We start from the raw sequence: 12,390 nt of genomic DNA, 5'->3' as shown, positions 1-12,390 counted from the left end.
GATCCGCCACGCTGCTTCGGCTCCCTTCCATCCTTCCACCAACGGTCTGGCTGAACGGATGGTCCGCGTCGCCAAGGACGCCCTCAAGAAGCTGACTTACGGCAACTGGCATCACAGGTTGGCTGACTTTCTTTTGGCACACCGTACTACTCCGTGCACTGCCACGGGTAAGTGCCCGGCCGAACTCCGCTGGGGTCGTTGGCTTGTGACTAAATTGGACAGGCTGCATCCGGAACGTGTAGCTGCACAGGTGTCTCAGCCACACCCACCACGGGTCCTACGTGAAGGTGATCCTGTCTGGGCCAGGAATTACGGGCCTGGCCACCTCTGGGTACCGGCTGTGGTCTGCAAAATCTCGGGGCCTCTGTCCTACGAGGTGTCCCTGACAGACGGCCGCGTGCTTCGCCGCCACATTGATCAATTACGTGTGAGGCGGGACTCGCCTATGGTTCCTTCTCAGTCTCCTCTAGGGGGGGAGGAGGAATGGGCAATGCATTCTGGGATTCAAAATCAACAGCCTACAATGGCTGTGGGGAGTGAAGCGGGTACTCAACACCCAATCTCCACAGGTGCTTCAGGTAGCAGTTCTTGGGAAAGGGAGTACACAGACACCCCCACACACACTCCAGCCTGGGAGTCCCACCGGTGGCAGACTAATTATCCACCCCTAACAAGCAATACTCCAGACACGGAGAATACCTGGGAGCATACTCACAACTCACAACAGCAAAAGGGGAACACGTCCCTTGCTGAAAGGGCTCAGAGAAGGATGTCCTCACGCATCAGGGCTAACAGGGAGGCATCCCTAGTCCCTAGCACTACAGAAACGAGCCAGGAAACCCGCACTCCATCAGGAAACACGGGAATGAACTCAGAGGGGTTAGACAACTCCATAGAGGGTAGGTCAACCAGGTTTAGCGACCAACAGGGCCCTGATTGCTCAAATACAGGAGACGGGCTGGGAAGTCAAACTGAAGTCACTAGTCATTCACAGGGCACTTCACCTAGTGCAAGCAGCAACGGGGATAACAATACAAACTCTCCAGGTCTGAGAAGGTCGCTCAGGGTAAGAGGCCCTCCCAAATACCTAGCCGATTACGTAAGGTGAGCAGGTACATAGCAATAGCTGACCTAAAAGTACTGGCTGGTTGTCTTTAAGAAAACAAGGTCGGGGGCCACTGGATCTGGTTCAAAGGAACAGTCCCACACCTTATACATTGTGTAACATTAACTCATCATTAATTATATTACCATCAATAGGATGGCGTCCATGTGGGCGCAATCTTATTTCATCCAGGGGGAAGGGGTGTTGTGTCCTGAGCCTGCAAGAGGCAGGCTCGGGACGTTGCAAGCTGCCCGGGACCAGACTGAGCGGCGCCGGCCTTGTGCGCATGCGCAAGGCGGGAAAAGCCCGCCTCATGATTGGTTGAACTTGCCCAGGGATCAGAAGGTATAAATAGAGGCCTGCATGCCTCTGCTCGGGTTGTTCGTAGATTGTAAGCAGAGAATAAAGACTTGTTAGAAATGCTTCGTCTCAAGCGCCATTATTCTCCGGACTTAACAAAGTGCATATCAAATTGGCCCAAATTCTGCCTCTATGTTGCTCTCTATAAAAATAGTATAAGATGGGGAGGTGGGTAAAACAAGAAATGAAGCCAGAAGAGTCTTCCCTAAATCACAGCCCGGTGTTCCCTGGGCAAAGGAAAGAAGGCTCATAAAGACCCCTGCTTGAGTTGTGTCCACATCCACACAGAATATAATGCAGCCCCTGCAGCTGACTTCTTGGTGCCTTTGGGGGGGAAAGTTGCTGGGCAAGGTTTAGCTTTCTGCTTAGCATTTGGAGTATCAGTCTTGTGGAAGGCTACATTTAGTCTTTCATGAGTATATTTCTCTGACAGAAGAAGCAAAAGAAGAAAAGTACAGCAGCAGCAACTATGCAAGACAGGCCCAGTCTTTCTGAAAACCACAGCATGGCTATGGAGACCCATAATCCAGCAGCCAGACTGAAGTGGGAATCCTGCAATGAACCAGCAAAACTTTGAGATCAATCAAAATAGAGCAGGAAGGGACCTTGGAGGTCTTCTAGTCCAACCCCCTGCTCAAGCAGGAAACCCTATACCATTTCAGACAGGTGGTTGCCAGTCTTTTCTTAAAAACCTCCAGTGATGAAGCACCCACAATTTCTGAAGGCAAGCTGTTCCACTGGTTAATTGTCCTCACTGTTAGGAAGTTTCTCCTTAATTCCAGATTGCTTCTCTCCTTGAGTAGTTTCCATCCATTGTTTCTTGTCTTGACTTCTGATGCTTTGGAAAATAAGTTGACCCCCTCTTCTTTATGGCAGCCCCTGAAATACTGGAATACTGCTATCATGTCACTGAAGTCCTTCTTTTCTCTAGACTGGCCATACCCTATTCCTGCAACCGTTCTTCATATGTTTTTGTATCCAGGCCCTTAATCATCTTAGTTGCTCTTCTTTGTACTTTTTCCAAAGTCTCAATATCTTTTCTGTAATGTGGTGATCAAAATTGGATGCAGTATTCCAGGTTTGGTCTTAATAAGGATTTATAAAATGGTACTAATGCTTCACATGATTTTGATTTTGTGCCTCTGTTTATACAAACAAGGATTGTATTAGCTTTTTTGGCTGCTGCTGCACACTGCTGGCTCATGTTTAAGTGATTGTCCACTAAGACACCAAGGTCCCTCTCACAGTTACTATTTTTGAGCCAGTTTTCACCTAATCTGTACTTGTACCTTTGGTTTATCCTACCTGGGTGTAAAACCTTGCTTTTCTCCTCATTAAATTTCATGTTGTTGGATAGGGCCCATTGTTCAAATCTGTCAAGATTTTTTTGGATCCTGAGCTTGTATTCTGTGGTGTTGGCTATTCTTGTCAGCTTAGTGTCATCTGCAAATTTGATGAGTTCCCCTTCTATCCCCTTATCTAAGTCATTTATGAAGATATTGAAGAGTACTGGACCTAAGACGGAGCCTTGTGGTACCCCACTGCTTACATCCCTCCATGTAGATGTAGTACCATTAAAGATTACTCACTGAGTATGGTTTGTCAGTCTTTCTGAAAACCACAGCATGGCTATGGAGACCCATAGACCATCACTGGTCTATTAATTTAGTCACTTTGTCAAAGAATAAAATAACATTGGTTTGGCATGATCTATTTTTAACAAACCCATGCTGGCTACTAGTTATAACTTTACAGTATTTGTTTCTAGATCTGTTTTTTTATTATTATTATTTTCCACTTTCTTCCCAGGTATTGATGTTACGCTGATTGGTCTATAGTTTCCTGGGTTTGTTTGTTTTTTCCTTTTTTGCAGATGGGAACCACATCAGTTCTTTTCCAGTCTTCAGGTAATTCTCCAATGCTCCAAGAACTTTGAAAGATATGTTTCAATGGTGCTGAAATCACATCTGCCAATTCTTCAGAATTCTGGGATGTAGTCTGTCAGTACCCGGTGATTTGAATCCATCTAGAGCTGACAGATGTTCTCTTACCTTATTTTTGCATCTTTTAATTTAAGATATGGTACAATGGTTCTGAGATAACATCTGCCAGCTCCTTCAGAACTCTGGGATGTAATCCCTCCTTCATGCAACCTCTGACATCTCTTCTTTATGCAAGCTAGAATGTCACCTTGCCTTCTATTGCAACAGATGGGAAAACACCAATTTCATGCCAAACACCTTGAACCAGCTTCAGAAAGGGTTCTGTTGTAAGGATATGCCTTCAGCAAATAAGGAGGGAGAGGAACATCTTCACACCATGGTAAGCAGCTTGTGTGTGTGAACCCTTAAGGTACTCTGCCTCATCTAGATAGCTAAAACAGAGAGTTTTTGCTAAAGCAGTGGTTCTCAACCTTTTTAATGCCGCGACCCCAACCGGTCGTAAGTCGAGGACTAAACCGGTTGTAAGTCGAGCACTAAACCAGTCGTAAGTCGAGGACTAAACCGGTCGTAAGTCGAGGACTACCCAACCGGTCGTAAGTCAAGGACTTTCCCTGCCCGGGAGCGCCGCGCATGCGTAGTTCCGCCCCCTGCGCCGGCCGAGGCGTAGCTGGCAAGCGGCAGAGACAAAGCAGGCCAACCACCAGCTGGCCCAGCCCAAGGGAGGTAAGGCACCCGCCGGAAAAGGGGAAAAAATGGCGGACAGCCTTGCTTGGCGACCCCCGTGAAATGGTCGATCGACCCCAAATGGGGTCCCGACCCACAGGTTGAGAACCACTGTGCTAAAAGATTATCTAAACTTTAGAAGCTGGTTGTATGACAAAGAGAAAAGGACATCAAAGGCACTTTTCTAATCGAATTGCCCTAATTGTGGTCTGTTGTCATTTTAAACCGTAAAGGAAAAGGACTGAGAATTGTTCTCTGAATGCTTACTATTGGACACAGATGAACTGAAAATAGGAACAGCAAGAATGGCATGAATAATAAGAATATGAATGGAGCATAAAGTTTTGATTTTATGTTTCATCATTAACAGTGACAACCCTTCAGAAATGAAGGGCAGCTTATGCTAAAATAAACTATTAGATAAAAATATAATAATAAATATTTGCTAGCATCTTTGGCATCCTTCAATCTCGAGAGACTATGGTATCGTGCTCTGGAAAGAGGTCCTAAGGTAGCATCTGGTGTGACTAAAAAGGCCAATTCGAGAATGGCAGTCCCTTCCACACTGAGGGCAGATACAATCTGTCCCCTGTCCAGCCCCCAGATTTCGCTGATTCCGGGACTGCCTCTTTGCCTCAGCCTGCCGCACAAGTGTCTCTTTGAATTGGAGAAGGCCATGCTGCATCTTTAGCCTCCAGGCTGAACGATCAGAGGTCAAGGATTCCCAGCTGTTAATGTCCATTGCCAAGGCCTTTAGGTCCCTCTTGCAGATATCCTTATATCACAGCTCAGGTCTCCCTCTGGGGCGCTTTCCCTGCACTAGTTCTCCATACAGGAGATCTTTCGGAATTCAACCATCAGCCATTCTCACGACATGCCCAGGCCAGCGTAGACATTGCATTTGCTAGCATATCCTTGAGAAATCACATTCCTATTATCATAAACCCTGTAAACCAGCTTAGGCTGGTCATATAAGATCAAGTTGTTGGACAAGCTAGTGAAATTAAATGTCAGAGTTCATCAAAAGAATTTACTGCAAAATACTATAAAAATGTTAAATTTTATGCAATTCAGCTAATAAGAGACTAGTAACAAAGTTGCCCAGGCCTAGCTGCCAATTATGTAACTGATTAAATGGCTTATTTGAATGAATATATGAACTCCATTCCCTATAATTCCTTATTGCCACAAAGAAGAGGGGGGTCAACCTATTCTCCAAAACACCTGAAGGCAGGACAAAAAGTAACAGATGGACACTAATCAAGGAAAGACCCATCCTAGAACTAAGGAGAAATTTCCTGACAGTGAGAACAATTAATCAGTGGAATAGCTTGCCACTATAAGCTGTGGGAGCTCCATCGCTGGAAGTTTTTAAGAAAAGATTGGACTGCCATTTGTCTAAAATGATGCAGGCTCTACTGTTTGAACAGGGAGCTGGACGAAGACTTCCAAGGTTGCTTCCAACTCTGTTATTCTGTTATTTTGTTAATATTCACCATTTATCCTGCATTTTAGACTTTATTACCCAAATAAATGTTATGGTGACATCAGAAGCTACAAGGTGGACTTCAAATGTAACTATCCCGTACTCTCTTGATCCCCTTTCTCTCATTCTCTTCTTTAATGTAGTTTCTAGTCATTTTGCCTCAACCTATATTCTCTCCGAATCCTCTTCAACTCTATTTCTCTACTGCTTGTTGTTTCCTGTTTTTACAGGCAGTCACTGCTTTTTAGCTGCTCCATACACCCCTCTTCCCCTTCTAAAATCAACCTTTTCCTGATCCCAACTACTATGAGTTTGCTATACCAGCACTATCATGACACCATTTCAATGTTGTCTCAGACCCTACTTCTGCTTCTCATGTCTTACAGCATTATTTCTCTAATTACCCTTCTTTCAACTTCCTCTTTCTGTTCTCTTTGCCTATAGGCACAGGGGTGTGTCCAGTGCAAGTCAGCATCATATCATGTGCATCATGATGTCATTGTACAAATCATGCATACACGTAATATCATATGCCCCCTTCTCCCCTTGCTTATGGATTCCTCTTCCCCATTCTTGGAATAGTTCCTTGTTGGGCACAATTTTCTCTTCACATAATATGTGTTATTTAGTGACCAACTAAATAATTTGTGAGCCACACTATTCTTGGTCAATCAATCTAAAGGCCTTGGTTTTCTGTATTGGTAGGCTAGCTGCTCTCCCTCCATACAAATCCATCATATCAAAATTTTGGAAGTGACCATGGTCAGCATAGATATTATGCTTGTAGAAAAAGGAGTATTTCTAATACCTTTTCACCACTCATTTCTGATATCACATCCCAAATTTTAAAACAGACAGAAAACAAGGAATGAATTTAGCATATGATCAGTGTACCTAAGCCATGACAAAAGATCTGAGATTTGGATTGGCAAGAGCCTCAATGGAGTGGGATTTTGGCCAATGTAGATCCACCAAATGCAATTTTCCATCATTCCAGAAATCCTTTTAGGTATATCAACAACTAAGAGCTATACACTTTCAAAACTAAAAAGCACAAGGCAAAAAGTTTATTGAATCATGGGAAAAGAATTAAAAAGTGCAGGAATTAAACTACAATAAGAAAGGTTAAAAACAGGCAACCCAATCAACTGTAGTAAATGGCTACTGTACATTATAGTATGCAATACTGTAAAGATTCTTCAGTACATCATATGTACTGAGCTCAAGAGCATAGTCCACCAATGTCAACTCAAGAACTATTGTCATTCTTATAGAGAGCCTGATGATGCCTAACATTTTCATACAATGCATAATTTTATGAACTTCTATCACATCCTACTTTTTTTCAGTTAAGATACCCCATGAAATGTAACCTTTACTCATAGGAGAATTTTTTCAGTCCTTTGAGGTTTTCTTCCTGCCAGCCCTGTTGGCTAAGGCTCTCTGATATATGATAGCACAGATAAAGACCTTCTGTGAAAAAGAAATTAGAACCAATTATCCCAGACACAGGAATGAAGAAAGGGGAAATAAGGGTGCTGATCTTCAAAGTTTGCAAACAGTTTTAGCTGGCAATATATTATAATAACCACAATAAGTGTTGTTCTCTCCCCATATCTTTCTCAACCTGTACATTTGCAACTATAGAACAGCCTCATAATGCCCAAGTGAAAACTAAAGAAATTAATGGATTGTCTCTTGGAGTTCAGTTTCTGTTATAAACATCACTTTCTATGCCCCTTAAGAAGCTGTGGAAGCATACTCAACTCACCAAATTGAAGGCACCAGTGCCAAGAGCAATCCCCCCCTCCAGATGGATACGAACAGAGTTTGTAGGCAAGGAACTAGGTTGGATGAAAGCGTTCAGGTCTCTGTGAAAATAAAAAAAGATTATTCCATTGCCAACTTATCTGCCTGAAACTAAAAAGCAAAACCCAAGAATTCTATTTCATGGACCTTTTTCACTCTAAACCTGGGTTTTGGTCACACAGAGAATTCAATTCATACCCTAAGACAGGGCTTTTCAACCAGTGGTACGGGTACCACCTGTGGTACATTGGCACCTGGCAGGTGGTACGCGACCATCCTAGAAAAGTAGCAGGGGAGGGGAATGAACTGAACTGCTGGCAGCACTGCACAAGCCTGAGCGAGAGATGGCTGGAGCTGCAGGGCTGCCAGAGCTCAGCGGAAGCACCAGGATCAGTGCCGCTTTCCAGTTGATTGGCGCTTCTTCGGGGCTGTCAGGGCTCAGCGGAAGTGCCAGGATCAGCACCAGGCTCCAGCTGGAGCTCGGTGCTGATTCTGACGCTTCTGCTGAGCCCTGAAGAAGCACCAATCAGCTGGAATGTTGCAGCCTCTCCAGGGTCTTGTGATTTACATTCAGATGCTTGGCAACTGATTCATATTTAAGATGGTCACAATGTCCCAAGGTCATGTGAAGTGACCAAAACCTGCTGCAACCACCCAGCAGACGGGAGGAATAAAAACCAAACACCCCCCCACCCCACCCCCACTGCCAATCCTCAACAGAAATGCTCACAACAATGAAACCTCGGACAGGAGGAAGAGCGCCGCCGGGCGGGCAGGCAGGTGTCTTGCTCGGCTGTGCCTTGGGGGGCACTTTTTTCAGTGCCATTGTAACTTCGAACAGTCACTAATCGAACTGTTGTAAGTCGAGGACTACCTGTACTTTATCATTTTTTTCCTTTTTGGGGGGGGTCATCAAGTTTTTGACACCTTGCTAGGCGACTGGTGGTACTTGGATATTGCCATATCCTAAAAGTGGTACAATGGGTGAAAAGATTGAAAAGCCCTACCCTAAGACACTCTACTGATATCCAAATTTCAACTTCTAATCCAGAACAGGATAATGCTTGTCAGGAAGATAAACAAATATAGATCAATAAAGATGGAATTGATATCTACCAGTATACCAGCTTTTCAATTACATAAATGAATTCTAATTACTTTGCACTGTTTGCATGAAATTGAAAAATACATATATGCCATAGACCCAAAAGATAATGCAAGGGATAGTAGCTTAGATTTTTTTTTTTTGTATTACTGCATCTCTGTTCATTTTAGAAAGAATCATTAAAGTCCAAAAAAACCCTTTTTAGTCAGTTTATATATTTTATAGAAGGAAGTAGACATTAAAATAATAAAAAATAATTTGGAAAAATATCCAAAGGTGATTGCTTAAAAATCTGGCCATGTTAATTTTAAAGTTATATATAGTTTTTCACTCTGGAAATCAGCGGGTAGCATCTAGTGTGCTGCAGGAGCCACATCCCTATTCTTCTATGAAATTCATTGAGTAATTTTGGACTCATTGACCTGACACCATTAGGATAAAATGGCCCAGGGAGAATCAAAGCCACCATTTCGAATTCAACAGAAAAAAAGCAAGATCTAAAGAAAAACTAGAAATAAATACATATGAATTGATTTAGCAATGTGTGGGCCTGTGACTAAAGTGTCATGCTTTATGTCAGCAGTTCGGTGGTTCCCCTTGATTCTGCCCACTTTGTATGGAACCATCCCCCCCTAGTCTGGTTCCTCTTCATCTGCCCCTCAATCCCCTTTTGGCTAGGATGGGGATTGGATAAAAGAATGCCCACAGCCTTTTCCCCTCTTGAGTAAGCAGTTATTCCATCAACATGCAAGAACAAGCACATAACATTAACTAAGTTGTTCCTGATTATAGAAACACTATGGAAAACACAGCTGAAAAACTCAGTTCTTTGGGTTGCTGATTGTTCTTGTTTCTTTGTTGTTCACTGTGCAGTTGACCAGTTGATGTAAATGCGCTAGCCAACAGCTAAGAGATATAAAAACAATGCTGCCATCTAGTGGTTCAATAGTCCAATGGTGCATTGGAGGATCAAAAGGTAGCAAAATACTGAAACTGACTTAACTCATTCTAGATTTAAGGCATGTAATTAAAAGGATTCAACTCTTGTACTTTTGTAGCCTATCATGTGAGAAATTCCTTGGCAGTTGATGCTCCCAGGGAGTTCTGGCTCATTTCTTCTCGTCTTATTTTCTTAAAGTACTTTACAACTTCCTCATTGATTTCCAGAGCTACGCCTCTTTCACAAACTCCAGCTATTCAAAAACATAACATCCAGAGATTGCATCATGGTCACTTTCCTCCAGATAACCATCAGAGGAAAGCCAAGAATGACTACATAAACAATATAACTCTTTCTTGCCACCTAGTGGTTGAAAGGTTGTGTAGTCAATCCATAATTTAAAACAAATCAGATGTTGATGGAAAAGAAAAAAGGAAACAGGTGTAACATACAAATGAATTAGGGTATTGTACATTATAAGAGGCTTTTAATATGAAGGATTATGTTGGATGCAGCTGGAATTATAGTTGAGGGGCTACCAATTTTTGCCATTGGAATGTTGTGCCTTAACATGTATAGACAGCAGCAGAGCATGGATCCCTTCTGGATGCATTGTAAGGGTACACTGTGAAGGCACCAAAAGATTGATAGAAGCATGATTGTACTTCTGCTTTAGGATGGGACACATCTTTGTGGCTGCAGCCTATGTCTCATCAATCTACAGAATTTAAATGGAGGGTAAAATTTAAACATTGCAATGCTTCCTCTTACAGAGCTGTCTTGTGCCTTCGGTCACTACCTAAATATGCCTGTCTATGACAAGTGGACCAAAGACTTTCCCATTCCAACATGCGGCACGAGGAGCTGGCTTCTCTTTTTCTCAAACTCCTCACTAATGCTCTTTCTCATTCCTACTGTGACTAAACCCCCTTTATTTAGCCAGACCTGCCTTCCCAACTCACCTGTAGATGAGGTAGCTGCTACGCACCTTGATTCCTCCTTTTATGAAATTCACCATGTTTTCATCCTGTAAGAAGCAAAAAATCTCCATGAATAAAACAACCTCAGTTTCTGGTATGATGTATCTAGGCCAGACATGTCAAACACAAGGCCTGGGGGCCAGATGCGGCCCGCGACGTGGTTTCATGTGGCCCGCAAAGCCATCCTGGAAACAGTGAGGGAACGGCCCCCGCTGCCTTGGCCCTAGCCCAGGCCAGTCGGGAGACAATGTACAATTTTGTGGTGGCCATCTATGCTGAAATGCATTCAGTTTTAGCTCCACAAGGCCATCTGGAAACAGCAAAGGACCGGCCCCTGCCGCATTGGCCTCGCCCCCTGGGTGCACACTGGGAAGGTGTCACCCTTTGTGAAGAATGAAGAAATGCACCATCGCCTGGAAGTGGCCAGCAAATGGCCCTCGCCTACTTCACATATCCGGCTTGATGGGCTCCGGGGGAGGGGTTTCGGCAGGCTCTTCCAGTGGACCATGCCTTAGCACTTGCCCTGGTCCCACCCCCTTCTGCCAGAGACCTTCAGATCTGTCCCACTCCTGCCCAGGCCTCCACAGGCACCCTTGACACAAACGATGTAGAGCTGGCCATGCCCACCCAGTAGGCCGTGCCCACCCTGGCCCCCCGAGGACAACCACAATGCTGATGCGGCCCTCAATGAAATTGAGTTTGACACCCCTGATCTAGGCAATGCCACTCCTAGGTACATAGCACTCCATCAAAGGCGTTCATCACACCTGGCCACCAACAGGATGACTGCTGAAGTGTTAAGGCTTTATCCCCCAGCTTGTTTTCAACAAAAGAAATTAATCTCAAAATAAGTGGGGAAAACTAATCTCTAGACAGTTATCTATATCTGATCCCCTTGCCCGATTTCTTTCATAGAACAGTATCTCTCAAGCATTTTGCATTCAGGTTCTGTTTTCCACCAAGCAAGCTAATACAGTGCTTGTACATAGCTACAAGCTGTGTGTATATCAAAATCTTGCTGATTTTGACATACACACAGGGATATCACTGAGCCACAGCCTTCAAGTGAACAGGGGCACTATCCTAACACTGAAATTACAAGGACTACAAGGAAAATTGGAAAATTAAAAGAGCAGCAGTTATGAAAAAAGAGGGACTGCTTTTGCTGCACTTGTCCATAGTTAGCAAAGATATTTTAAACTCTCCAGAGAGCCAGTCTGTGTAATGGTGAAGGTACTGGCCTAGAAACCAAGAAACTGTGAGTTTTAGTTCTTCTTAGACATGAAAGTCAGCTGGGTGACTTTGGGACCAATAACTGTCTCTCAGCCCAACCTACCTCACATGTTTGTTGTTGTGGGGGAAAAGAGGAGAAAGGAGTATTATGTAAGTTCCACATCTCGAGTTACTTATAAAATAATAAAAGTAAACTAAAATTCTGATAAATAAACAAACTCAATGCACAAGCTGTAATACAGGAAAAAAAACGCTGAAATATATTTCTTGGATTCTACCTTCTAGAATCTTTCTTGCACCTCCCTCTTGTAGAATTTTCTCTCAGAATTGGGAAATACTGTAATAATGGGATAGAATTTCCTATTAAGTTTGAAGGAAGAAGAATTTTCTTACCTGGAGGAAGGTGAGGGCTGCCCGGTGCAATAAGCATTCTGCATAGCATACTTCAGCATGCAGTTCCTCTGTAACAGGGAAACGTGGATTTAGGGAGGGGTGTGCAATATTTCTAATATTGTCTCTATCATTCATCCTTTACATATGCACATTCACCTGAAAGCCATACTAAAATGAGTAGCCCCAAAAGGAAACACCATAATCTCTTAATAAAAGACATAATAAAGCATTTAGGATATTAAGTATATTGTTTTTACATCCTACTGCAATCGAGGAGATAGGAAGCATATAAATGTAATAAATAAATAAATAA

The 12,390-nt window shown here is 43.4% G+C and overlaps 1 protein-coding gene across 1 annotated transcript in view; it reads right to left on the bottom strand.

Moving 5' to 3' along the window:
• The window catches only part of LOC107285134 (tetratricopeptide repeat protein 39A), a 56,219-nt gene that overhangs the window by 29,651 nt on the left and 14,178 nt on the right, over positions 1–12,390 (bottom strand). The window contains exons 5-7 of the mRNA XM_015813286.1: positions 12,078–12,145; positions 10,434–10,498; positions 7,389–7,488 (exon numbers count right to left, since the gene is read on the bottom strand). Coding sequence (XP_015668772.1) covers positions 7,389–7,488; positions 10,434–10,498; positions 12,078–12,145 — 233 coding nt within the window. The remainder of the gene's footprint in view (positions 1–7,388; positions 7,489–10,433; positions 10,499–12,077; positions 12,146–12,390) is intronic.

Source organism: Protobothrops mucrosquamatus, unplaced genomic scaffold, assembly GCF_001527695.2.
Source record: "Protobothrops mucrosquamatus isolate PMUCROS unplaced genomic scaffold, P.Mucros_1.0 scaffold150, whole genome shotgun sequence".
Lineage (NCBI taxonomy): Eukaryota > Metazoa > Chordata > Lepidosauria > Squamata > Viperidae > Protobothrops > Protobothrops mucrosquamatus.
Note: the sequence above shows the minus strand (reverse complement) of the source record. Positions and strands in the feature narration are given on the sequence as shown.